General features: G+C 39.8%; 2 protein-coding genes across 2 annotated transcripts in view; both read right to left on the minus strand.

Moving 5' to 3' along the window:
- LOC119737244 (protein artemis-like) overlaps positions 1–27,321 on the minus strand; it is a 55,452-nt gene that overhangs the window by 16,213 nt on the left and 11,918 nt on the right. The window contains exons 6-14 of the mRNA XM_038211442.1: positions 26,248–26,349; positions 24,791–24,863; positions 23,867–23,904; positions 22,965–23,067; positions 21,101–21,208; positions 20,049–20,140; positions 17,019–17,073; positions 16,030–16,118; positions 12,655–12,770 (exon numbers count right to left, since the gene is read on the minus strand). Coding sequence (XP_038067370.1) covers positions 12,655–12,770; positions 16,030–16,118; positions 17,019–17,073; positions 20,049–20,140; positions 21,101–21,208; positions 22,965–23,067; positions 23,867–23,904; positions 24,791–24,863; positions 26,248–26,349 — 776 coding nt within the window. The remainder of the gene's footprint in view (positions 1–12,654; positions 12,771–16,029; positions 16,119–17,018; positions 17,074–20,048; positions 20,141–21,100; positions 21,209–22,964; positions 23,068–23,866; positions 23,905–24,790; positions 24,864–26,247; positions 26,350–27,321) is intronic.
- Positions 6,803–9,101, minus strand: LOC119737243 (chondroadherin-like). Its single transcript, XM_038211441.1, has one exon. The coding sequence runs from the start codon at positions 8,683–8,685 to the stop codon at positions 7,159–7,161; it is 1,527 nt and encodes a 508-aa protein (XP_038067369.1). The 5' UTR covers positions 8,686–9,101; the 3' UTR covers positions 6,803–7,158.

Raw genomic sequence — 27,321 nt, forward strand, 5'->3', positions numbered from 1 at the left:
AATTACGTCAGTTACTTTTTGGATAGCTGCAAATGATGGACTCTGGCTTTAAAATGACTTCAAACTATTTTGAATTTGTTGGGTAGATAGTTACAGAATGGCTCTTTAGGAAAGAAGGCACGAAAGAGTTCGTCCAGATTTACAAAATCACACATTTCAGATGTAACAGGCACAGGAAAATTTGAACCCAAATTTATAGGATGACCCAAATGTTAAGAACATGTAGCACACAAGATTGCACGTGGCCAGTAAAATCAAAATAAAGTAAGTCATCGAACACAGTGTGTGATATGGACAGTGCGTGAGTTTGAAATAAAAACTCCTTACATGTAGATATTTTCTTTAGTGTTGAAGAATGAAGATATAAATCTAGCCATTTTTTTTAAAGGAAGGGACTAAATTGGGGAATTTTTTTTGCACTAAAAATTCACCCACATGCAAACAATTAATGTGAAAAGCCCTTAAATGCTTTAGCCTCATATGTTAGGCCAAGTAAAAAAAAAAATAGTTTCTCATCCAGGATTTAAAAAAAAAAAAAAAAGGGAGGAGGCAGCCCTTATTTTTAAGTTGGCGGATTTTCCAATGTGGATTCTTTCATTTTCTGGACATTTTTGCTGATACTTTTGTGTCCACAGGAGCAGTGACCCTTTTTCTATCAGATTTTGAATTTGCATACATAGCTGCAATTTTACTGCAAACACATAAAAGTGACAAAATATATTGCAAACGTATGATTACAGAAAAAAAAAAGATGGGTTAGGAAAAAGCAAGCACGAGAAACTGGTTTATTTTTTGACTTGGCCTTAGCTGACAGCGTGCAAGTCACTTCCGCCAAAGCTAAGACTGAAAGATGGTTAAAGGAACGCAGAGTGATTTGACGCAACACTGTAGTCCATCACAATTATGTATCACTAATTCCTGGAAAATCCGATATAATGTTATTGTGTGTTTTATTCTACAAATAGGAACAAATCTCATAACCCCGGGAAGGGTTACAACAAGGAAATTGAACTTAAAAAAAATTGTACGACAGGCAGGTTTATTAAGAGTCTCCTTTAAGATTATATTATGCTTTGCCTCTCTTAAAGTTTGGTAAATTAATAAACATATTTAGCAACACATCTAATAATGTGTTTATCAGTAGACGACATTAAAAAAAAAATAAGCTGATCATTTTTTTGTTAAACCATTAAAGCCAGACTCCATTTGACAAAATGTCACTAAAAAAATTCTTTTGAAGATTATCATACAAAGGACATTCTAATAGAAAATGCATTTCAGTTTCAACATCAATTAGACAATATGGACATAATCTTTCCAGTGGAGCTAAACAAGTGTATCCCAACTTCAATAATTAACTTGTGAGATGAACATATTGATCACCCTTCATCAGCATTTATTTTAAAGTGACGTTGCAAAAAAGGCGGCTACTGCGTACACCACCGTCTTCTGCTAAAAAAATTGGTTAAAGTGGTCAGAAATTACCTCTCATCGCACAACAGAGCATCTAAAGCCTTAACATTTTCCAGGGCCCTTAAGCAGGTCCTGAACCCCACGCCTTCAATTTTTTAATCAACTTTTCGGGGGACAAAATTTTATTTTTGGCCTCCCCCCTGTTCTAGTTTCACCTGTTCTAGATTCACCCTTGTTCAGCAGGAGTTAAAACAGTATGCATATTTTAATCCTTCACATTTATTGAAATTATGTGAGGCGTTTTGGCAAAATTAAACGGAACTAGGCACAGGCCGTGTGGAGAAAAATTAAAAAAACTCAATGGGGTGATTTTTTTTTTGATTTTCAGATTTATTGATATTTGTAATATTTGATGTCTGCTACACATATTTTGAAGAAATGGTATAATAACCATGGAATAAAACTCATTTTAAGGAAAACCAGTTGGCATCTTTCTATTTTCACAAATTCAAAACTTGAAACTTTAAAGGCCTTTTTCTCAGTGTTTTACTCATTTGACATGTTGGTAAATGTGAACTTTAAACAGCCATAACTTGTCAACAGAATGTCCGATTGAAGTTCAACAAACAGAATGGTAAGGAGAATTTTGTTCTCTTTCCTAATATCTGCAAATCCTCATTTTGATCTCTGCCCAGTTCTGTCTCATTTTGCTAGAATGCCTCACATGTTATTTTTGTTAATTTCTAAATACCAAATTCATGTCATTTGGACAATTAGCATTGTTAGCATCAACTACCATACTTCTACATTCCATTGAATAGTTAAATTATGCGTGGCTAACAAAAAAAAACATTTTTCAATTTGTGAAGAAATAATATTATGCTCTTCTAGAAACAGTGCCCACCCTTTGCCAATGCTTAGAAAGTAGGATTCAGTGAGTCCGGAGCTGAATTATGTAGTGTGCCAGTAACTAAATGCAATTCTTTTACTGAAAAATAAAAAGACTTTATAAAGAGAATGAATAAAATATTAAATCAATAAAATTTGTGTCAATAAAAATCAGTGAAGACAAGTGCAGATGATTGGTCAGTTTATTCATGAACCTGCCCAGTACAACAAAATATAACAAAAACAAATTTGCCAATTACACTGTTTGCTAGAACATTCCACAGCAACATGAGGAGAGAAAAAATGATTCTACAATTCTAAACCCTTACCATTAACATTTCTTCCTGCCGTCCCCTTAAAACAAGGTTTGACAAAATGTAATCAAAACCCAGGGCCTGAATTTTAAATGCTTGTGCAAACATGACATGTACGTGTATGTTGACACATCAGCATCTGAAACTGCACTTAAACTCCACAGACAACATTGCTCCTTTCAATATTTAACCAAAAACAAGCACAGACTTGGCGAGTGCAGGCTGCTTAAAGGGGCAATGACATGAATTGTACACTGGGACATACTTTCTGCAAATGTCCATTCCTCCTAAAAATGTATGATAACTATGAGACATCCCTTTTTTGCTCAATCTATTTTGTAAAGTCCACTTATATAATCATTTAAAACATTCCACGCTTTTTCTGATAACTGAGGGCGCTGTTGCTGTCATGTCACTCAAGGTACACACTCTTCAGTTTAGGAGTTTTCTGTTCAAATTGTGAACCCAAAGTTTCGGTTACTGAAAAACCATTTGCGAATAAATCTGTTCAAACACTTAATTTCATTTATACACCCTGCATGTACAAATGACAAGATTGAAATACTGTAGCTTTTCTTTTTTTTTTAATATATTTTTCGGGGTTTTTTAGCACAAAACGCGAGGTAAAATTGTTGAACTAAATTGTTGGAAATTGTGAAGTTTTGACTTGTTGTGACTTTTTGACCGAAAAGGTATTTATGAATGGGACTAAATATGTGCTTGACCGGTATTAAAGGGAATATACATCATTTGCTTTTGCTGTAATTTTCAGAAATGGATGGAATTTGGGGGTTGGAAATATATAGCAAATATAGTTACACTGACTTTTTTGAGGTTTTGGGTTCGAAAATGCTATAAAAACCAAGAAAAACAATCATTTTCCTGTAGTCTGGTTCCCTGACTCCATATAAGAAGAAACAGAGCAGTTTACATACATTGGGGAATTGTAAGGTCAGGGAACCAGTCTAGCTGGCTTGTACCCGTTCATAGGTGTGTAATCGATTGCAAACAAGTGCGATGGTCAATTGGGGCCAGTATTTGAAAAAAAGCCAGTTTTTTCCAACGCTGGTCGGCTGACCAGCGTTGGAAATTGATACAAAAATACCACTTTTCTTGAAAATGACAGTATACCAGGTGCCATGATTTTACAGGATGCTTTAACACTGTCATTCACTAACAGTCCAGCAAAGTATTTCAAAATGATTTGGTAGTTTTATTTTTTGATGTTTGCAAATGTTGTATTTTCCCTTTAACTGCTCGGGCCATTAGCCGCGTCCAGGCCCCTAGCTGGTACTTGGTTAAAACCAGCCAAGTACATATTTATTCCCTTAATAACAAATGTTGAAGTTTGTCTTCTTTGCCGACTCTTAATATGACTTGAATCCTACCTCTTCTAGTACAGACATTCATCAAGGAACCGCCTCTTCCTGGAAAAAGTTGTATTTCATAAATTCTTTCCATTTATTCAGTCACCAAAATTTAATGGCAGTTGCAAATAGTGGCAATAACAAAAATAATAGCAATCATCTTAACAACAGTTATTTACAATTAATGGCATTCAGTGGCATTTCGCCAAACAAGTAATATTGCATTTACACACATTACCCCTCCTATGCAAACATACAATCTGTGCGAAGTAGTCCTTTCAGTCAAAACTTAATCAAGTGACTGTTTTCAACAGTTAAGAATTCCCAGCCAACATAAAGCAGGATTGACTGGCTGTGACTGTTTATGTAACTTGGTACAGCTTAGCTTTGACTGTGGGTAATTGATAAGCCAGCTGTACCTACAACTGGCCTGCTTTGTCTGTTCATGGTCTGTTGTCTGAGTTTGACTAGTCACAGTGCTTGTTTGACATGTGATCTGACTGCTGGTGACTAGCCTGTGTTAAAAGTACAGCAGGGGAAGTGGATGGACATGTTGATTGTCTGTGACTGTTTAAATAAAAGGAGGGTTACTGGAAGAAAGATTTGAAGGTTTACACGGTGAAAAGAGCAATCAGAGTATGTGTGTGGTAGCACCATGTAACAAATCTCTTTTGTGAGATTGTGTGGTTCTGAAAAGAACCGGGGAAACTCAGTCTCCTGACGACGGGCATTGAGTTGCCCTCAGAACCTCAAAAACTCACAAAAAAGACTTATGAAATTATGCAACTGTAGACTTACTCTTACTGCTGGAGAAAGTAACAGTGTGAAATAATCGTCTAAAATGACTATTTACATTTTTTAAAGGCACCTAGGATCATTTGCATTTTAAGTATTTGTTTCCAATAATACCATTCTAAATCTAAAGAAGAATGTTCAAAACCTAACTCGTTGAAGTTTCAGCTCAGTTAATATTCTTTTTTTTGTCTCGAGAAAACAGTAAAAAAACAATGCACACCCTTTTGACCAAATAACACAATTTTATCTACAGCCATGGGCGTCACGAGGGGGGGGGGGGGGACAAGGTGGGCGCTTGTCTCTCCCCTTGAAAAGGAAAGAGAGTGAGGCGAAGGTGATCCAGAACTATGAATCCTTCCTAGCCGTGCATAGCGCCGCCTGCCCCATGGCCCTGGAACACTCCCAGAGGTGAAAGTGACGTCACGGTACCGACGCGGGCAAAGCAAGAGGGCAGTTTCTCTTGTATTGCAAGACTATTAGGCCCTTCGGACTATCGAACCTTCGGACTAGACTATCGAACCTTAGGACTATTGAACCTTCGGACTAACGAACCTTCGGACTAAAAACCCCTTCGGACTAAAGAACCTTCGGACTATCGAACCTTCGGACTATCGAACCTTCGGACCATCGGGCTGTGACCCAGTTACAGACCTGAACTGCACTTTTCATGAACGCCATTTTTCTCTCTCCAGAGTTTCACACCAATGTCCTACTGGGATGGCTACGTGTATTTCGAATTAGATGCGCAAAAAACTGTGATCTTGGGGACGGTCTATTTTTCCACATATCTTAATGCAAAGAAAAGGAATGCTCAGTACAATGCAGCCATAAACCATTCTTTCGTTACTTAGCTCATGGCAGAATTTTATTGTACACTACAGACAAAAAGCCATAAAACATGTATTTTTATAGAAACATATTGAATAAACTCCAAGTACGTCTATATCCATGTCTATATGTGCACCACAAAGCAATTATTGAAGCAATTTATAAATGTAATTCATATTCATGAGAATAAAGCAGAAAGACTAATCAATTGTAATCATTTTAGGCAAGGATTTGCCCGAGGAAACCTCAGCCCGTCATTTTTAAGCTCTGGGGCTTCTACAAATCACTTTAGTGTCGGTCGGTCGCCGAAAAATTGACAACAAATATTTTACCAAAATTTAGCAAATGCCATGCCGTCGTTAGTAAATGCACTCTAATAATTGTTTGTAACAATACGTAATGTTTATAAAAATGTTGTAAACAGAGGCAGCATTACATAGGTGCATTAATGTTATAGTCAGGTGGTATTTTGTGTAGTGGTTGGACGGTATTCAGAAGGAGGCCAGAGCTTATATTGTGCACCCGCACTTGTTATATCCCCCACTCGATGCTGCAAAAAGTCTTTTGTCATTGTGACGATAAAATGCAGTATACTGGAAGTGCAATGAATGAACATAACTTTAAAAAAAAGAAAGAAGCATTTTACAAAAATCGAAAAATTATTCAGATGTTCAGTGGCGGACGTTAAACAAGAAGGTCGTGATGACGTCATCACCTGAGAGGTAGCCCTTTAGCGTCAACTTAAAATGTGTGGTTGGGGGTTTCCCAAACTTTCGGTCAGTTTGCCACAAAGATTCTTTGGAGCCAAACAAATTATTTTGCAATGTTTTTAAATGATATCATCAGACAGAGAGTTAGTCAAAGGAGATCATCTTTTTTCTTGTTTAATAGAAATCCACCATTCAGTGCCCAGTAAAACAATAAATTCAACTAAAACGTTCGCGTGATTCTTATTTTCAAAGAAAAGAGTTTTCCTTCTGCTACCTTTGGTCAAACGATCAAATGCTTTTAAAAAGGGAATGTACATTATTGACTTTCGCTGTAATTTTCAGAAATGAACTATTTGGGGGGTTAGTATAATAGATCAAATATTGTTACACTGACATGTTTGAAGTTTTGTGTTCGAAAATGCTGGAAAACCAAGAAAAACAGAAATGTTCAAGTAGTCTGGTTCCCTGACTCCACTAAAGAAGAAATGGATCAAAAATGCCGGAAAATGGTAAGGTAAGGGAACCAGTCTAGCTGGCCGGCATGAACATGGAACCATGGTTCGACTCACGTGACGTGGTACCTGGCTTCAACCCCGACGGGGAACATGGCGCTTGTGTTCTTGGGCAAAAAACTTTACTACAATTGCCTCTCTCCACCCAGGAGAATAAATAGGTACCTGTGAAGGTTGAGACTAGAATATGCTGATCTCGAGCTGCTGCAAACACTGGTCTCATGACCTGATGAACAGGGGTAATAATTGTTAAGCACTTTGAGACCGTTGGTATTAAAGCGCTATAATAAGCACATTATTATTATGATAAATCCAAATAAATGATATGTCTTTAAGATGTAGGTGACTGCTTAAAGGATGGCACCAAGTATCCATCGTCCGATTTAGGAGACTGTGGATGCTTTTCATTCTTTGGACACACTGCATTCTGGTACTCAACGCCATCAGCAGAGTGTAGATTGTTTTCTGGCTTCCTAGCATCAGCATATGTGTAGACAAGGGGCTGCTGGCTCTTGATGCTGCAGTAGATGTGCTCGCTGCGGGTGGATGCTTCTAAGCTGCTGAGGTTGTCGTCTGGCGACAACGTTGATCTCTGGAAGTATGATTGTCGGATCGAAGTCTCCATATTGATTGTTGATCTGTTGGTGTGGTCTGGCGACATCTGCTGCACAGAGAGTTGGCGTCTCTTTTTGCAGCAGCAAGTTGCAATTATTGCTGTAGCAATGATCAGAATGACAGCGCCAATTGCTGCGGGTATGACTTTTTCGAGAGGGAAGGATTCGCAGAACGCATCAATCTCTTGGCTGGTGAAGTAAGTCTTGGAGCCATCATCAGAAGTGCAGTAGGTGGAGTCCAACTGGAGGACGTTAATGTTATTCCGCCGGGTCTCTAAGTACCTGGTGAGCTTGGTCAGAGTGCAGTTGCAAACCCAAGGGTTCTCGTGCAGTGAGAGCATAGTCAGGTCATCCAATCCCTGAATGGTTTGAGCAGACAAGGTCTGGAGTCTATTGGTGTGGAGGTAAAGCTCTTGGAGGCCTGCGGTCACACCCTGGAACGCATTTGGGTGGACCGAGTCCAGCTCCATCCTACTCAGGTCCAAGACGTGCAGGTAAATAAGTCGGCTAAAGGCATCCCGCCGCAGTGCCCGGATGGGATTTGCTGATAGACTGAGGTCTTCAAGTGTCTGCCTGAAGTTTTCGTTGGAGATGGCACTGGGAACCTCCGTCAACAGGTTGTGGTTCAACCGCAGTGTTACCAGTTTGGTCAAGTCGGCAAAGGCGTCGGCATCTGTCGTTCTGATTTCGTTGTGGGAGATATTAAGAGTTTCCAGATTTCCAAGATCAGTCAGCATCTCTCTTGTGAGGTTGGACAGTCGGTTGAAGCTTACGTCCAAGTCACGCAGACCTCCCAAATTTTCAAAGGGTCCGTTTGTGATGAGACTGGGTGTGTCCTCGAGCAAAGGTTCAACATCAGAATCTGACCTGCTGAAGTCAGAGATCTGATTATTAGACAAATCCAGAACAGAGAGCTCAGGTGCCCTTACCATCGGAACTCGTCTCAAATTCAAGTGGCTGAGATTCAGAGTATGAATGTCTCCGTAGACAGCAGATTCTAACTCCAACTCGTTTAGGTTACTGTTTCTGCAGTTTGCCGTGGTAACACCGGTCTCATTCGAGCACATGCAAATGTCGCATATCTGCTTTCGCAGCACTTCTGCTTGGGGCACTAAGGGCTGAGTCACAGCCGTCAGGACAAGATAGTGGAAGAAGAAAAAAAATCTTTGCATTGTGGTGATCTCCATCATCATGTCGCTCCAGAAAAAAAAAGTTAACCAACACTGAGCTTGGCATGCACACATCTGAACTTGACTGTCGCTGTCGAAAGTGTTTATAAGGGATCCTGTCTGCGTGCCAGTTCTGCGAATTTTTTCTCTCTTTTTTTAGCAACTGATGCAACCCGACAGGAAGTGACATTCTGTTGTCAACTTCCCAAGAATGCTCTATGCATGTCTCCTTAGGTAATTTGCTTTTATTTCCTTGTGTGGTACTAGGTATAAACCAGGAACCACATTGTTTGAAATCAAAATAATCATCTACTCCCCTGACTACAGCCTCGATTGTGGTTTAGGCTCAACCTGGCTGCACTATGGTGGCCCTGGTTAGAATCTAAGCTCTTACAATGAAATTCACGATTCCTCAAGCTGTCCGCAGGGAAGGTGTAGAGCTCAATATCAAAACTTGTTAAATACCTCTCCAATATTTGGTGTGTTGTTTTTTTGGGGGGGGGGGGGGACTTGTTAACACAGTCGAGCCGCAGGCACGTAAAGGCGCCTTTGGCAGCCAGCCAAATGACCCATAAATGATCATGGAGCACAGCTAAAGATTGAAAGTGTTTGATTTTTTGCATAGGGAGGAAAACCAGAGAGCCCAGAAAAAAACCCTCGTGGCACAGGAGAGAACCAACGCACAACTTTACTCAAATATGGTCCACAGCCGGAATCGAACCAGGGCCACATTGGTGACAGGCGAGCGCTTTATGCACTAGCCACCCACGCCATCCCATAAAAGGTCAAAATGCCACTGCTGAAAAGTTTTGTACCCTGGCCAAAAAGAAAGTGTGACACAGCTTTGTTCCTCACACTTTGCTGCATTGTGCTGAACTAAAACTAATCAAAGTATAATATCCTGAAAGATGAGCACTTAATTCCTGTCAGAAGTTTATTATACAGGAAGTAATGACCAAGAAAAAAAAAATAGATCCTGGTTGTCACTAGATTTCCGCAACAAACCTCTGGCTCCTAGCGTTTTTTTTCTGAGGTGCACGGAAATCCAGAAGATGAAAGAATGCAAAAACGTGTTTATGCTGATTCATACTTTCATTTTCGCCGAAGGTCGTGTTGCATTTTCTGAGTCCAAAAAGTGTGTTGGCCTTCCATAAAGTGCAAGTCATATCACAAGTCATTCATGAGTTGAATCACAAGTCAATCACAAGTAAGATTATAAGAAACACAGAATAAATAATGACAAAGCGATGCCTTTGTTACAACACAATTGAGCTTGTAACTCAAGTAACAACAATAATAATCATTTGGGAGGCTAATCATCCTTACTCGCCAGAGTTTTAATGACTTGAGTCAATAGTCCGACTCGAGTCACAATTTTTGGTGACTCGACTCGACTCGAGTCCCTAAGGGCAAATGACTCGACTCGACTCGAGTCACTGCGAGCAAATGACTCGACTCGACTCGAGTCCCTCATCAGAATGACTCGACTCGACTCGAGGAAGGCTAATAAGACTCGAGTCCCAAAAATAAAAGCAAAACTTTGCGAAAAATATTTGCAATGACTTACGCCGATGCCGGTTTTGTTCACGTCACGTCACGCGAATAATGTATTATACATACGTGGTTTGATCAGTGTTCCCATTAGTTGAATGACGATCAGCTGGCACCCCCTTTTTATTTTCATTAAGAGTCAAATGTGGTGTCGCCACATGTAGTGTCGCCACGTGTAGTAGCCCAAATGTAAAATTTAAAAAGCAAAAAATGACTTTCTCTCTTGTGTTTATTTATTGTATAGTGCTCAAACATTTGTGACTCGAATTGACTCGAGCTAAATACTTGACTCGACTCGACTCGACTACACACTGTGACTCGACTCGACTCGACCTTCTTGACCTAATGACTCGACTCGAGTCACTTCTTTAAAATGACTCGACTCGACTCAAGTCACAAAAATCAGTGACTCGTTACAACTCTGTTACTCGCAGCTGAGAAGCTGGAGTGCGAAGGACGCGGCTACAACGTGGTCGAGCTGCAGGCATGTAAAGGCGCCTTTGGCAGCAAGCCACATCGATCCATATATGCCCACAGAGCACAGCCTGAGATCGAAAGTGTTTGATTTTTCCGGAGGGAGGAAAAACCGAAGGGCCCAGAGAAAAACCCTCGCGGCACAGCAGAGAATCAATGCACAAGGTACAATGTTTCAGAGCCGTTCGTGATCGCTATGTAACAGGGTCGCGCAATGTCGACTTTTTCCCACAACACAGGGCGTTCTCCCCTTGATTTGAGCCCTCTGGCGACAGTTTAGCCGTATTGTGACTCCCTTCTATTCTCACATTGGGTCATTTCATATTAATACACAAGCCACAGTCAATGTACATTCTAGTTCTCTGAAAACCATCCAAGTTTAATCACACGAACAATCCTTATATAACAAAACATTTGGTAGCACAATACAGAGTAGGAATCTGGTTTTGTGAGGGTTTTGTCCCACTAAGAAACTGTGAATTATTTCAGAATAAAAGACAGAAAACTTTTGCAATTCCTTACAATCAGGGTTGTGGAATTGTGCATTGCTCATGTGCTGTATTTTCACCAGTAACAACTGTACGTCAGTAGCACGTGATCAACAAGATCTGGGCTGTTCAACTTTCTTCTTTTAAAACCGATAGTGAACATAGACATTGAGAAAAAAACACCTAGTTAAATATATAAATAGGATATATAAAATATATATAAAATTTATTGCAACAGAACCCTTGAATAGGGTCGGTAGTTCGGATTTTTCTCCTTTTTTTTGGCCAATTTTGTGTGTGCTGTGCTGATTGAATGTGTTATGCGAATTTCAGCCTCAACTATTTCCATTGCACAACGAACGCTATACAAAAATGGTCACAAAAACTGATTAAAGCTTACCTTACTAATATTGTTAAAGTATTTACTGTCGATAATTCTTAAATATAATGGAAAATTCAGATCGTGCACACATTATGCACAACACTAGTCAAGTCGGGAAACTGGCCCGTACATCGCGCGGTAGCGTGCGTGATGCATGTGTGTGGCGGGCGGCGGACTTTCGTCCAAAAAGGGGAAAACAGTGGAAATCCGGTTATCCGGATCTTCTCAAGGAAATTCTGGTTCGTCTCACAGAAATTCCGGAATTCCAGAAAAATCCGGACAAATCTCACCCCTGACTACCACATCAGTGCGTCAATACAGCAAGATACAAGCGTGTACAGTGAGATTTTAGCTTTACGTTGTAACTTGCAACTTTCGAGAGCGTCATAAATGGGAAATATGCTTTGTTTTCCCATGTAGCTTGGCTTTCATTTTGAAAATTCCCCACAGATGAAATGGCAAACCTTTCTTTTTCATTGTCAGAAAGTTACCAAGAAATATGTAAAGTTGGTTACGGGTACCTGATCCCATAATCTGGAACCGGTTCCTGACATCAACGGTCAGGTACTCGGGTACCTGGTTCCGATGCACATATGCCCCTCCTTTTTTTACAAAACTGATCTGACACTACAGATGTTGCTAAATAAAATGATGTTCTCAGACTGTTGCCGACTCACCGGATATCTGTCAGAGGTCAATAAATGTGGGGTGCTGTGGTCCAATGGTTACGGTGTTCAACTCGTGTGCCGTGGTACATGGGTTCGAATCCTGACCGTGGGAACATGGTGCTTGTGCTCTTGAGCAAGGCACTTTACCATTATTGCTTCGTCCTTTGGATGGGACGTAAAGGCATAGGTCCCGTGTGTTGTGTAATGCACGTTAAAAGAACCCAGTAACACTTATCGCTCAGAGAAGGGGTTTGCCCCGGTGTTTCTGGCAGTGGCTGCAATATGCGCCGCAGTACCTTGTAAACCATTATAAGGTGCTACATAATGGGTCTCATATTTCTCATAAACTTTACTTACCTTTCTTTAATAATAGCATTAATTTCCAGCGCCTGGAGTACCTAATTGTTGGTAGATACGTGCGCTATATAAGACTCCGATATTATTATTATTAATAAATAATGTTCTTGATCTACAATCTTACCTGCAGTCTTTCTCCAGGACGCTCGCACAGATTTCTTCAGCTGTCCAAGAGGTTTATAGACAGATGGCTGGTTGACGCTCTGAGGCTTGTCTGCTGCCCTCCTAAGATCCTGCAATCTGTGGATGAGTGCAGAAAAAATTCCATCAATCTATGCTCATTATCACAAGCTAATCGTGAAGCCTTGCAGAGGTTTTGTTTTGTTTTGTGATTTTTTTGTAAGGGGAGGAGGGCTAATGATTTGAAGCAATTGAGTTTATCAGATCAGCACCCGATTTCACGAAGCGAAGCGAAGCGACGCGTCGCAACTCGAGTTATGACATGTCGCAACTCGCAATGCGTCGTATCATCCATTTCACGAAAGTTGTGATGTGTTGAATGCATCGTAAGTTCCTTGACAATGGCTTAAAACACGTCGCAAGCTACAACGTGTCTAGTGGTCGTCGCAAAATAAGAAGAGTCCGTTTTTAGCCAGTTTTGTGCCATAAACATTACATAAACGAGATTATATTACCGAGGCAATGTGTGTAAAGTTGTAAATAGAAAATTCATTGAATAATCATGAATTAGCCTGGAACATTGTAGTTGAAATTTCAAAGTAGCTAAACAGTCCACTGAGAGCTCGTTTTCCTTTAAAATTGCATCGCACGGCCGCCATTTTGTCTTACGTTTTAACAAACTTAGAGCGGAGATCCGACGACTCTTTGTTGAATACCAGACGACTATTTACTGTACGCTGACTTAATACATAAAACAGTCACTGAGTTGTGCTATAAATACACATACGATGCATCGCACTTACGACGTGTTTTGTGAAGTGGATCGCAGGACGCGTCGCAGCTGCGACGCACCGTAGGGATACGATGCGTCGCAGCGCTGCGATGCATCGTAAGTTACGATGAGTTTCGTGAAATCGGGTGCAGGATGCTCACACGGCATAATATAAAGACAAAGCGTAATGTTGACAAAACTTAGTTCTGTTTTGTGACACCAATCAACAAAAATTCCAGAGTTAATTAGTTAATAAACTGGGTCGTGTGGTATGCTAGTGTTTGACTGTGGTGGGACTATCCGATTCGTAAGTGTGACGTCATTTTCAACTTAAACCACGTCTGCTGCACACGGAGTAGCATTGGAACTATTGGAACCGGAAGTACAGTGAAACGTTGCAATAACGAACACCGCTATAAACATTTGGCTATAACGAACATCTCTAAATTCTATTATACAGGCTGAGTAAAAAAACACGCATCTCAAATGGCAGGACCAATTTTTGAATGAATTTTTGCCAGTAGCACTTTCAAAATCTAGGATATGAAAGCCTAACCAATGAGCTTCCTTTTAGTACAAGAATCATTCAAATCACTCATGTACTTTTCAAGCTAAGGCATTTTGAACACTAACACAGTTTTAAAGTTCTGTCTAAGGATCACAAAAAAGGTATTCTTTCAGCAAAACAAAAAACTATTCACATGCATCCCTTTAAGAATTGTTTTTGTTTTGCCGACAGAACACTTACTTTTTTTGTGATCCTTAGACAAAACTTTATAACGGTGGTTGTGTTCAAAATTCCGTAACTTGAAAAGTACATGAGTGATCTGAATGATTCTTGTACTAAAAGAAAGCCCATACATTGGGCTTTTGTTTCCTAGATTTTGAAAAAGCTACAGGCAAAACTTCATTCAAAAATTGGTCCTGCTATTTTGGATGATTTTTTTTTAATAACCCTGTAATGCACAGTCACTATAACGAACAACCACTACAAGGAACATTTTTTATGGGTGTTCCTAATAACAACGTTCTACTGTAGCACATATTGGTAATCAGTGGTGCCTGCGCATGTGTTACACAGTCACTTACGAATCGGATAGACCCTTATTGCGATCAAGCAGCCATCTTTGAAGTGTCTTATGTTATTTTGATTTAGCAACAATGAATGCAAAACACGTCTAGTCCATGTCTGAAACAGGATTATATATCTGTGCAATAAAAGCACAAAGATCACTGCAGTGTGTCAATGCTTGTGTTCCTGCATGGCATTACGCCTGAGGACAGACAACAAAAGGAGCACAAAGGGGCCATTGATCCTCGAAGGAAGGTGCCTATTGTCCTCGAACGCAGGTTTGTGTGCTTAGTCTATGGGAGAGTGTTATATTACAGGGACAAAGGAAAACACAAAGCCAATCCTCGGAAGCATAGCAAAAAACAACTGGGTGTTCCTGGTACACCTGACCTGTGTTTTTTACCACACAAATTCATTATTAAAGGGAATGTACATTTGCTTTTGCTGTAATTTTCAGAAATAAATGGATTGGAGGATTAGTATGTTATAGCAAATATTGTTAAGCTGACTTGTTTCACGTTTTGGGCTTGTAGATGCTGGAAAAACCAAGAAAACCAATCATGTTCTTGTGGTCTGGATCCCTGACCCCACTGATTTAAGATGAAACAGAGCAATTTATAGACTTTGGGGAATTGTGAGGTCACAGAATCAGTCCGGCAGGCTTGTACCCCTTGTATCAATCTTATATATACAGGGTGTCTTTAAAAAAAAGATGACCATTTTTAAATATAAATTATAACAAATCTGCTCAATATTTTAGAAAACGTCATATATCCGGAAAATGATCAGGATATCCTCTTTCCAATAATGTCAAGTTCATGACATCATTGCAAAGGATGACTAAGACATCATTGCCATGGATGACTGAGCAATCATGGTTATGACCGTCGTCTATTAAAAAATCAGTGTGCTATTTCTGTCGACAACTTGGGAACAGGGATCATTACAACTAAACAAACAAATAAAACCAGTTAAAGGGAATGTACATCATTGGCTTTTGCTGTAATTTTCAGAAATGAACTAGTTCAGGGGTTATTATAATAGATCAAATATTGTTACACTGACATGTTTGAAGTTTTGTGTCCGAAAATGCTCGAAAAACCAAGAAAAACAAAACTGTTCAAGTAGTCTGGTTCCCTGACTCCACTAAAGATGAAATGGCTCAATTTATAGATGCTGGCGAATTGTAAGGTAAGGGAACCAGTCTAGATGGCCTGCACCCGTTCATGAACATGTAATCAACAGCAAACACAATTTGAACTGAAACAAATGGTAAATATGGAGCAGTAGTTGAACAATAGTTAGGTTTTTCCAACGGTGGTCGGCCGACCACCGTTGGAAATGTATACAAAAATACCATTTTCTTGAAAATGACTTCACACCAGGTGCCATAATTTTACAGAATGCTTGTGACTGTCATTTACCAACATCCTGGTAAGGTATTTCGTAAAAACTTGGTAGTTGTATTTTTCGATGTTCGCAAAATGTTGTATTTTCCCTTTAAAATGCATTTTTCACGGTTTCTGGCCACTGACCTCTCGTTGATAATTTCTTCGGTGCAATTGTACGGTATCACGTTGGCGTAAATGTTGACTGGCCGAATGTAGCCGACAAAATCACGAACCTGGATACACATCAATAGAAATTAAACAAATTCAGAATTAAAGATTTTTGGCACACACATGAGGAAAATCTAAGTTGGGTTTATATTGAATAACTTTGATTATTAAAGCTCAAACCTCCCAGTTCTTTTTTTTATTCGTAGGATTGAAGAAGGTAGAGACTAGCCAGCTTTTGCATAATCTCTTGACGGTTAGTTTACTTGACAATTTTCATATTCCAACATGGCATGTTAGCGTCAAAGTTCAAACAGTATAATTTTAAAAAATAACATGGAGAGCCTTCTCAGTATAGGACTTGTTGATGTAATATACAAACCAGATTTTATGCCATGGCACCCCAGAAATCTATTTTTTTTTCTAGCATCACCTAAGTTAAGACAGGAAACTATCATAACTAATAGGGCCCCCCCCATAAAAAAAAATCGGTCAACCCCACCCCCCACCCCCCCCCCCCCACTGGAAAATTGACAGATGAAAAAAATTACAGTCCTGTAAGTATAGGTTTAACAGAAAGTGCCTTTTTAGAATTTTTTTTCTCTCTTCACGAAAACCGTTTTTCGCGAGTGGCCTTTTATTTTAACGTCTTGTGGAAAGCGAATAGCACCAGCTATTGTCTGACATTGGTCATGATGTTGGCTTTGGACAGCGCCAACATAGGAAGTTGGTGTCCCTCCCCCCTGTTTATTTTACGGAGGCCAGAAGCCCGGTGAAAAAAAACATGTCTACCTTCATATAATGAAAACAATGTTTTAGGCGACCAAACACAGTGCAGAGTAGAAGGTGTTACTTTGCATTCATAATTTAACAACAAAAATGATAAGCATGGAGAATTCTATTTGTTTTCTTCAGGAAGGCAAGCATTAGATGTGGTTGACCAAACTTGGTTTGCTACTTCAACTTACCTCACTGAACGAAGAATGGAAAGAGAAACACAGCCGGTAGCGGTGACCAACCTTCCTGTTCACCATGGTTACAAAAAAAAAAGACCAGGCACTAAATACAGCGCGTGTTCATACTTTCACTTTTTCCAGGAAATGTTTGCAAAGGCTGAGCGTGCCAACACATCCTGGACGTCTGCAGAGTCATGCAAAAAAAAAAATAACAGCGTTGCTGTTGAAACCCCTCAGCCGAAGTTTGTCGAAAAGGGAAAACTGACATTCCGAACTCAAATATCATGTCTAATTGAAATTATCATGCAGAAACCATTAACTCACCACAGTGACCTTGACCTTGAGACCCCAAAACCAATCCCAACTTGCCTGTACCGAAGGGCAACCCCCTACCTAAGTTAGACACCAAAATCTCATTTCCAACTCAAGTTATCATCCAGAAACCATTTACCTTTAACTCACGATGGTGAGTGAGCTTGACCTTTGACCTTTTGACCCCAAAACCAATCCCAACTTGCCTACTCTCAAGAGCAACCCCGTACAAAAGTTAGACACCAAAATCTCATTTGTAACTCAAGTTATCGTCCGGTAACCATTTACCTTCAACTCACCACGGTGACCTTGGCCTGTGACCTTTTGACCCCAAAACCAATCCCAACTTGCCTACTCTCAAGGGCAACCCCCTACCAAAGTTAGACACCAAAATCTCATTTCCAACTCAAGTTATCGTCCGGAAACCATTTACCTTTAACTCACCACGGTGACCTTGACCTTTGACCTTTTGACCTCAAAACCAATCCCAACTTGCCTGTACCCAAGGGCAACCCCCTACCAAAGTTAGACACCAAAATCCCATTTCTAACTCAAGTTATCACCCGGACACCATTTACCTTCAACTCACCACGGTGACCTTGGCCTTTGACCTTTTGACCTCAAAACCAATCCCAACTTGCCTGTACCCAAGGGCAACCCCCTACCAAAGTTAGACACCAAAATCCCATTTCTAACTCAAGTTATCACCCGGACACCATTTACCTTCAACTCACCACGGTGACCTTGGCCTTTGACCTTTTGACCCCAAAACCAATCCAAACTTGCCTACTCTCAAGGGCAACCCCCTACCAAAGTTAGACACCAAAATCTCATTTCTAACTCAAGTTATCATCCGGAAACCATTTACCTTTAACTCACCACGGTGACCTTGACCTTTAACCTTTTGACCCCAAAACCAATCCCAACTTGCCTACTCCCAAGGGCAACCCCCTATCAAAGTTAGACACCAAAATCTCATTTCTAACTCAAGTTATCATCCGGAAACTAAGCTGCCCGGACGGTCTAGCCAGACGGAATTGTGGGGTGATAGCATTGTGTTCCCATTATCCCTTTTTCTAAAGATTCTCTTCTGGGGTGATGTTTTTCTATTGTGAAAATAGTGGGGTGATGTGTCCTGAAAGGAACATCACCCCACAAGTGGGTTATGGTCAGAACGGCCCTACGGACGGACGCCGTAGACGATGACAATACCCCTCGAGCTGAGTCAAGCCTCTCGGCTGAGGGGTAAAAACTGACATTTTAAAGAGCACTTCGACTGGTGATTAAAATGCTTTGTATGTGAAATCAGTGAATTCCATGCAGGAGCGGTAGTCGGGCTGTGCCCAATATGCCTGATATTGGATCATCAACCGAACATCCAAATAGCACTTTTTCGATTCACATATTCGAAAAACGAGCAGAGTCAATGAGATGATAAAAACATAAAATTAATGTGGTTTTAGTGTGTCAAATAACATAACACACCCTTTTATCGAAAGCCATTATCGTGCACAATTTGAAAGTTTATATGAGGACTATACGCTCAAATTTCTTCTTCAAAATTGTCAAATATCAGCCAGTGCTACCTGTTCTTTACATTATTTTAATAAGCTCTTTGTCGATTTTCGACAAGCGCAGGTCCAAGCAAACCCTGAAATGCGGCCAGATTTGGTTGGCGCATATTTAACTTGATCAGTGCATTTCGATCAAGTCCAACTTTGAATAATCGAATACTAAATTATTTGTAAAAATGCACAGCCTTAAACTTTAGCTGGTCCTTGTGTGGCTTATTCGAGGTGTTGTAGCGGTGTACATTTCAATGAGTATGAGTACGAGTTCTTTGCCATGAGTATGTGTATGAGTATTTTTGTCATGAGTATGGGTAAGACCACAAGATGGGCAATTTTTTCCCCATGGGTACGAGTATGAGAGGACAAGAGGTGTCAATGCGCCATTTTGATGTAAGGTTAAGGCACATAAATACCCAAGTCTTGTGAAGCGCTTTGAGACCTTTGGTACGAAGCACTATATAAGCATTACATTATTACATAAGGCGTACATGTGTATCATGAACAGGGCTCCCTAGTGTAATGTGGTGTCCAGTCACACGCCACACACCCCCCCCCCCCAACCCTGCTTTTCAAATTTCCATGACTGGGTTATTTTGGATTTTGGTCATCCCCATCCCCTACAACTCCCCGGGCACAGATTAAAGCCACTGCCTTTCCGTAAGTAGGGGCAAATTTCAATAGGTACACATGTTCCCCAGGACTTTGAAAGTCTTGCGGGAGAACATTTGCAAGAGTACAAGTACGAGTATTTGTGTGTGCGATATTCACAAAATGTGTTGTCAGACATAAGAACGTCATGGTCCAGTGGTTACGGTGTTTGACTCATGTACGAAGGTGCGTGGGTTCGAATCGTACCGGGAACATGGTGTTTGTGCCCTTGGGCAAGACACTTAACTACAATTGCCTCTCTCCACCCAGGAGTATAAATGGGTACCTGTGAGGGTCGAGGACCGATTGAGCGCTGATATCGGCTGCCGCGTGATCCCGTGGTCTGATGAACGGGGTAATAATTGTAAAGTGCTTTGAGATCATTGATACAATGGAAAGCGCTATATAACCACATTTATTATTTGTAAATAATGTTGGCCCCAAAATGTACAGAATAAACGTGCTACAGATTTCCAAACAAATTTACAGAGATTTTTTTTATCTCACTTACTTGAGTACATCCGATGGACGAGCGTTGCTGGTGAACCACATTGTGCTGGGTACAACCACTAACACGTTGGTGGCGTGTTGCATCGAACAGTCCTACAAGCAAACCAAACAAAGACAGGACGTCTAAGTTAACACACTTAATAACCTCAAGCAAGAAAATACCATGGAACTTTCGTTCAAAAGTATCCAGAATTGTTGGATTCATCCATCTAATACTTAGATTTATAACACCTCACCCCCGGATTCTGTATTTTGATTGGCCGAGAGTGAATCACATGGTATTTCGCTATTTTTGCTATCTTGCTGTGCACGGTCAAAAGTACTATACCCGTAGCAACCAAGGTGCTATACACATGAACCAGTATTGTGTGCAATGCATGTATGAGTGTGCGCGTATTGTTCCCAAGCGCTAGCGCGCGCTACAGAACCGGGTTCAAACATTTCGTGAAGGGGTAGTTTGTAAAAGTGCAAGTAAATGTTCGACCAATTTCGTATTCAAATTGAAGTACATTTTAATTGTATTTAGATTAACTTAATCAGTTATCACTTAAAATCATGCAGAATCTGTGGGAGAGGTGTTATAAAACACATATTGATTGCTTTATCTCGTGATGTAGTATTAAAAGCCTCCCTCGGTGATCCATGGAGCATTCTAGTTTTCCCTTGGCTTCTCCTTGGGAAAAATAGAATGCTTCATGGATCACCTCGGGAGGACAGTTTTACTACACCACTCAAAGCAGTCAATATTTGTGTAATGAACCACTGACCACCTATAATATCATCAGTGTAGACGTCAACAGTTTAACGCTGTAAAGAATCCTACCAATTACTTCAGGAGACCTTTTGGAGTCATTCTCGAATACTTGTATTGTTAGCTGTTTATGTAACAAATGTCCGCACTGTCAGGACACAGAGTGAATATAAGACTGTGTCTAAAACACGCATCTTAGTCTATGGCTGTGGCTATTCACCACAGCAGACCAATGGCACAAACTGAAGCCGAAGCCACAAAGTTATCCAACTCGGATGTGGCTCTGTTGTGAAGATACGTACCACGTATCTACAAGCGTGGACTTGGGTGCTTCTGCCGTCCGACGTGAGGTGCTTCGCTAGATCTGGAACCCGCTCGTATTGTGCCATGACGACAGGCGACACGTGTACCTAAACGTAAAGAAGGAACACAAGTGGGCTTTGACATTTCAGCAGAAAAATTGAGGTATACAGCAACTTAAAAGGAATTGCAGGAGGACTTATATCCCAAGACACTATCAGGCCTCACAGTGCCCCTCTTCACCAATATAGGTTCTGAAAATCAAAATTTAGGTTTGAAAGGTTTTCCAAGCACCAAAATAAACATCGTGCTATTTTTTCAGCATGAGGTAGCAGAAATACAGCGAATTGCTTACCGCTAGTTCTCCACACTAGATAAAGTTACCAATTTCATGCACTTAGGTAGGCCTACACTGACAAAATCGTTATTTTGGTAAAAATGAACCCACTAACCTGTGGGTCACATTGATTTTTAAAATATTTTTTACAAATTGTTGAAATGCATGCCAGGATAAAAAATATAGGTTTTTTGTAAGTTACATTGTACATACATGTAGGTTATGGTACCTTAAAAATATAATAGGCTCCCAAGCTGAAATACAGGTTTTATAGGTTTTAAAGTTTTCACAGAGAGGTGCAGGCCTGCAGTATTTGACCCAATTTTGATGTGCTCATTGCTGTCTGAAAGCATGTCAGAATAACAATTACAAGATTGTTAAGGTAGGACTCGAACCCACAACCTCTTGCCTTCTAAAGGCCCTGTCACACTGTCTGCGATCTTATATGCGCTCTCAATGCGTCCTTGAAAAATAGCTGGGGCGCAACAACAACTACTATAGTACTAGATCGCAACGACAACTACATAGGTCGCCAGATGGGCGCCAGAGAGTCTTAATGGTCTCAGATGAGCACAAAGGTCTTTGAACATGCTCAAAACAATCGCAACACCTCTGCGCTCTGGCCAGGGTGCCGTAATGAAGCAACTCGGGCGCTGTGCGAGCGTGAATCGTGCGACATTGAAGTGGCATTGAGGCAGCTTATAGGCGCAAGGCAGTCGATGTAGTCTCTATGAGAAAGTAACTTGACTGCGATGAACTTGTATAATATTTTTTGAAACTGGACGTGTATTGACCGTTTTGTCGTGGTATTTATACAGCGCAAGTGACGTCACATGAACGTATTTTGGTCGAATAGAGAGCGCGACGCGAGCTACTAGGACATATCAACAGCGAGCAGAGCGTAGCGTGAGCACAGTGACAGCGCAGTGGCAGCGACTAGATCGAGTAATTGGGCTTGACAGGGGCGCATAGAGAGCGAGTTGAATGCATCGTAAGCGTGGGAAGAGCACAGTATGAGCGTAGCTTGAGTTTCTTTGAGACAGAAAGTTGTCATTTTCTTGCGTCCTCGCTGCAATTGTTCAATTTATGAAAAATAATTGGTCGCCGTAAGGTCTCCTATGAAAGCGCATATAATGTGACAGGCCCTTTATGCAGATGTCTTTCTGAGTATTATGAAGTGCTGATGTAAAATTTAAAAATTTGCACAAACATCATTACAAACTGGGCTGAAAAAAAAAAAGTTTACAGAGTGTGAACCACACTTGCAATTTTTAATTTTCGATGTAGATTTTTTCAAATATATACAATCTTCAAAATTAGTCAAAGTTTGCCACATTTATGTGAGTGAAGTACAAGGACAGTGCAATTCTTTTTCTTTAGTGTAGAGGATTTTAAAGGCTTCAGAAAGATTCCTAGCACAAATGCATGAGGAGTTACGGATATAAAGTTCATTTAACACTGTACAAGTAAAAGTACATTATGAACAGAAATGGGTTATTTCAATCGATGACTGAGATGTTTGTCTTTACCTTTAAATTAAACTCCTTGCTGATCTCAACAAACAGGTACTCATAGCCATATTTGGCCTTGCAAGCCAGACGAACCATGTGGGTAGGACTCTGTTGAATCTGTCTGAGCAATTCACACAACAAATTGAAATTGTTTTAAGGAGCCAGACTGCTGTCTCCTAATGACACTTAAACTAGGTTTGAAGGAAAAGCCCCCCCCCAAAAAAAAGTCGGTCTCTGATCAGACCAAAGTTCCGGAATCGATGCGGCAATGTGGTTTTGTTTTGTTGTGTTTTGTCTTTTCAAGCTTGGATTGTACAGACAAGGTGGGTACTATTTTGCTTTTTGTCTCCTCATATACCCTGGTGTCCTCCATCATTTGGAGTCCAGCTGCCAATGAAAATTGGAGGTGGTGCGGTAATAGAGGGTGCTGCTGTGGCTACAACGGACAATTTGAAGAAGAACAAACATTGACGTGTATAATCAAAATTGATGAGCACGTTGACAAGAGACCGATTTTATTTTTTATTTTTTGGCCTAGTCTTCAGTTTTTCTTTTGACAAACTGGCCAACAGTATGAAATGCTTGAAGTCACTCATGGCCTTTCAAGTCCAAAAACGGTTGACACAAAATTTGAGATCTTTCTTGTATTTTATTGAATTATTCCGGTTTATGATTTTAACGAAAATTAAAATGGACTCCGTGCACGAACAAAAGTTGGCCTTTTTTGTGACCACTGTGCGTGGAAGACATATTTGCGTACACGCACTTTTGTGCACGCATTAAAGGATAGAGCTTAATGGTTCGGTCTATTGCGACCGATTGGTAAGATTATCCATTTCAGGAATCCTAAAATACTGCCTGATCAGTAAATAATTGTTTTACAAGAACTCATGGGTAAAAATTAAGACAAACACTCTTACTTTTCGACTAAATCCAGAAGTGCGTCCCGTGACTGCTCCTGTTATAGAATACAAAAATAAAAATCATCTGAACATAAGTAACTAGTTTGTTATATGGCTGATCGACATCAGACAAAATGGGAAAAAGCATTTTTCATGAAAAATTAAGCTTGGTCTGTCAAGTTCCAAGTTTAGATTGTTTTTGTGCAGACTCTGAATTTTTCCTTAAAATAAAACTGAAAGACAAAAAGTATGTAAATATTGGGAAGCCAAACAAGCAGGTGTTAATAAAACAATGGAAGATAACTACAAGGGCAAGTTGTTTAGCTTGGACACTGCCACATGTACAACTCTTTGTCAAAAATAGACACCTGAATTGCATGCTTGTGATATAGATGCTGGGAAGGTATATATTATCTGGGAATGTAACGATAAAATCAATCCCAAATACTTCACTAGTCCTATTTTTATACAAAACCACAACTTTAGGTAATTGTTCTTTCAGCAAAACAATTCACATGCATCCCTATGAGAATTGTTTTCATTTTGCTGAAAGAGCACTTACTTCTTTTGTGATCCGTGGACACTTGTAACTTGAAAAGTACATGAGTGATTTGAATGATTCTTGTACTAAAAGAAAGCCTAATGACTGGGCTTTCATATCCTAGATTTAGAAACTGCTACATGCAAAACTTCATTCAAAAATTGGTCCTATCATTTGGGTTTCTTCTTTTTTTCAATAACTATGTATGGAAGAAAGATTTTCAAGTCATCTGAGCTGTCATACTAAATTCTTCCCATCAATAATCAACAAGAACATATTTCTCAAACCATCTATACTTTGTAGTTCTTTCATTTACCCTGTAGTTTCACATTTCGTAACTCCTTATGTAAAAAAGAAATTCACCAATACTAAAATAGATCTGGACAAACAGTGAAACTTACCCTACTGGGAATGTACATAGCCTCCGGCACACAGAAGGTAGTGTCAACATACGCACTCTTGATGTCTTTTATCCTAACCAAATATAAAGAAAAAGAAAACAATTATTACAAATGTAAGGGCACCATGATAAAGCAACAGAGTAAACAGTAAAACAAATTACAAATTTATAAATTTCTTGGTCAAGGATTGGGTCGGAATTTTACGAAACATGTGGCTTTAAGCTAAAAAAAACAAATGGATCAGATGCAATAATGAACTTTTCATGACAAAAAGAGAAACCCCAGATACTTGTGAGGGGTTTGTTGTCTTTTCAATCTACAGTATGTCCCCCAAAAATGTCCGTCTGACTGTTTTTGAAATAACTACAAAACCATGAGGTCAATTTTGAAAATGTTTGGTCGTTCAGATACTCCTAAGCCTTGGCCTCAACCCCTATGAGTTTCATTTAATTTCAGTCACGCATCGCTGCACAATTGTCAATTGATCACAACAACATTTTTGGAAGCTGTGACCAAGTTCCTTGCCTTATTCCATTTCTGTACTGTGTTAAGTAAGCTGTGTAAAATCCTGCATGTTGTGAAAAGGGCTGCAGTTGGGATTGGAATCATTTGCCTGGCTATCAGTCATCATGGCAAGACCTCAGTTTAATGCTCAAGGGCAAATGATTCCAATCCCAAACCACATCAGCCTTTTTGTCACAGCATGCAGGATTTTAAATAGCTTACATAACACAGCACTGAAATGGATTAAGACAAGGAACTTGGTCACAGTGTCCAAAAATGTTGCTGTGATCAACTGACATTTGTGCATTGATGCGTGACTGAAATTAAATGAAACTCACAGGGGTTGAGGCCAAGACTTAGGAGTATCTGCACAACCAAAAATTTTAAAAATTAACTGCATGGTTTTGTTGTTATTTTAAAAACAGTCAGACGGACATTTTTTAGGGGACATATTGTAAAGGTATCCACAACTCATGGGTTCAATTTTGCATTAAACCTTTTCACACATATGCACATGTGATTGTGGCTGTGGAAGTAACGTTTCATACATGTGTACATACACACAGAACACAGAATGTTATTAAAGCTCCTGTATTTTGCAAGTGCGCCCTCTATTGATAAAAGTACAGTAAAGTAAGCCAACCATGCCTTTCAATTTAGGTTTTCAGTATTAGTATTACAAATGGCATGGTTCTCAAATTCTTAGAATCATTTTCTTATGATGCAGGCAAAGATAACCAACACTCATGTAAGTGAAGAATAATTTTCCTGAAAGAACAAGTCTTTGATGCAATGTGGCACTGAATCAGACAAGCCACAATTAACACTCGGATAAAACTTCTTCTCCCCAAAATAAAACTATTGGATTTATAGTTCCAATATGCCGGTTTAGTATTTCAACTGCCGATGTGTCGGGGACGGTGTTTCTCATATTGAGAGATAAGGTGACCGACCTGTTCCCAGAATGCAACGGTAACATGCGCGCTGCTTCTCCCTTGGCCAGACGGAAGTCCCCCGTGTACAAGACGTTACCCGCTTCCCCCTCAAAAAGGAACCTGTTAAAGGGAAGATACAACATTTGCAAACATCAAAAAACGAAATGATCGAATTATCACGAAATTCCTTACTGGGTTGTCAGGGAATAACAGTCTAAAGCATCCTGTAAAATTGTGGCTCCTGGTGTGCTGACATTTTCAAGAAAATAGTATTTTTTCCAACGCTGGTCGGCCAACCAGCGTTGGAGAAAACTGGCTTATATTTTCAAAACTTGCTCCTAATTTTTCATATTTAGTTATTCCGCATTTTCTTTGCAATTGATTACACACCAGTGAAGAGGTACAAGCCTGCTATTCTCTGACCTCACAATTCCCTAAATTCTACAAATTGCTCTGTTTCATCTTAAGTACGGGTCAGGGAACCAGACTACAAGAACATGATTGGTTTTCTTGGTTTTTCCAGCATCTGCAATATAACAATGTAATCTTCCAAATACATTTAATTCTGAAAATTGCAGCAAAAGCAAATGTTGTCCATTCCCTTTAATTACAAAAGGTAGATGAAAACAATCCCATCACATAATGGCACAAATTCATAGACCACAGTTTTTCACAAGGAACAAATTTCATCAAAATACAGTGTGTTGGGACATCAAAGCAAAAAGTAAAGTACACAACTTCTTAAACCACCCTCATTGAATGGCGGGGGGGAAAAATGGGGGAAAACACAAATCATATTTCTATTCATAAATCTGAATATGTAACAATGAGCTTATTTGTATACACAGAAGCAATAGTGTCCGCAATTTCTAATAACAAGGATCCACCAACAGTGGGAAATTTAGAAGTGTACAGAGGAAAGTTGTTGCAACAGTAGTAATGTAAGCCCAAAGTGAAACAAAATCTATTTTAAGTTGTCCCAATATATTCATCACCTGCTAATAAAAGCGCAACTGTGCAAATATGACCGTTAACATGAACAACAACTAAGAAAAATATGTGGATGTGAATCTGTGCTATTTCAAAACACTG

The sequence above is a fragment of the Patiria miniata genome, unplaced genomic scaffold, assembly GCF_015706575.1.
Source record: "Patiria miniata isolate m_02_andy unplaced genomic scaffold, ASM1570657v1 HiC_scaffold_3, whole genome shotgun sequence".
In the NCBI taxonomy this organism is placed as follows: Eukaryota; Metazoa; Echinodermata; class Asteroidea; order Valvatida; family Asterinidae; genus Patiria; species Patiria miniata.

Excerpts from the sequence above, each read along its gene's own strand:
- LOC119737243 (XM_038211441.1), bottom strand. The coding sequence starts at position 8,685 with ATGTGTGCATGCCAAGCTCAGTGTTGGTTAACTTTTTTTTTCTGGAGC.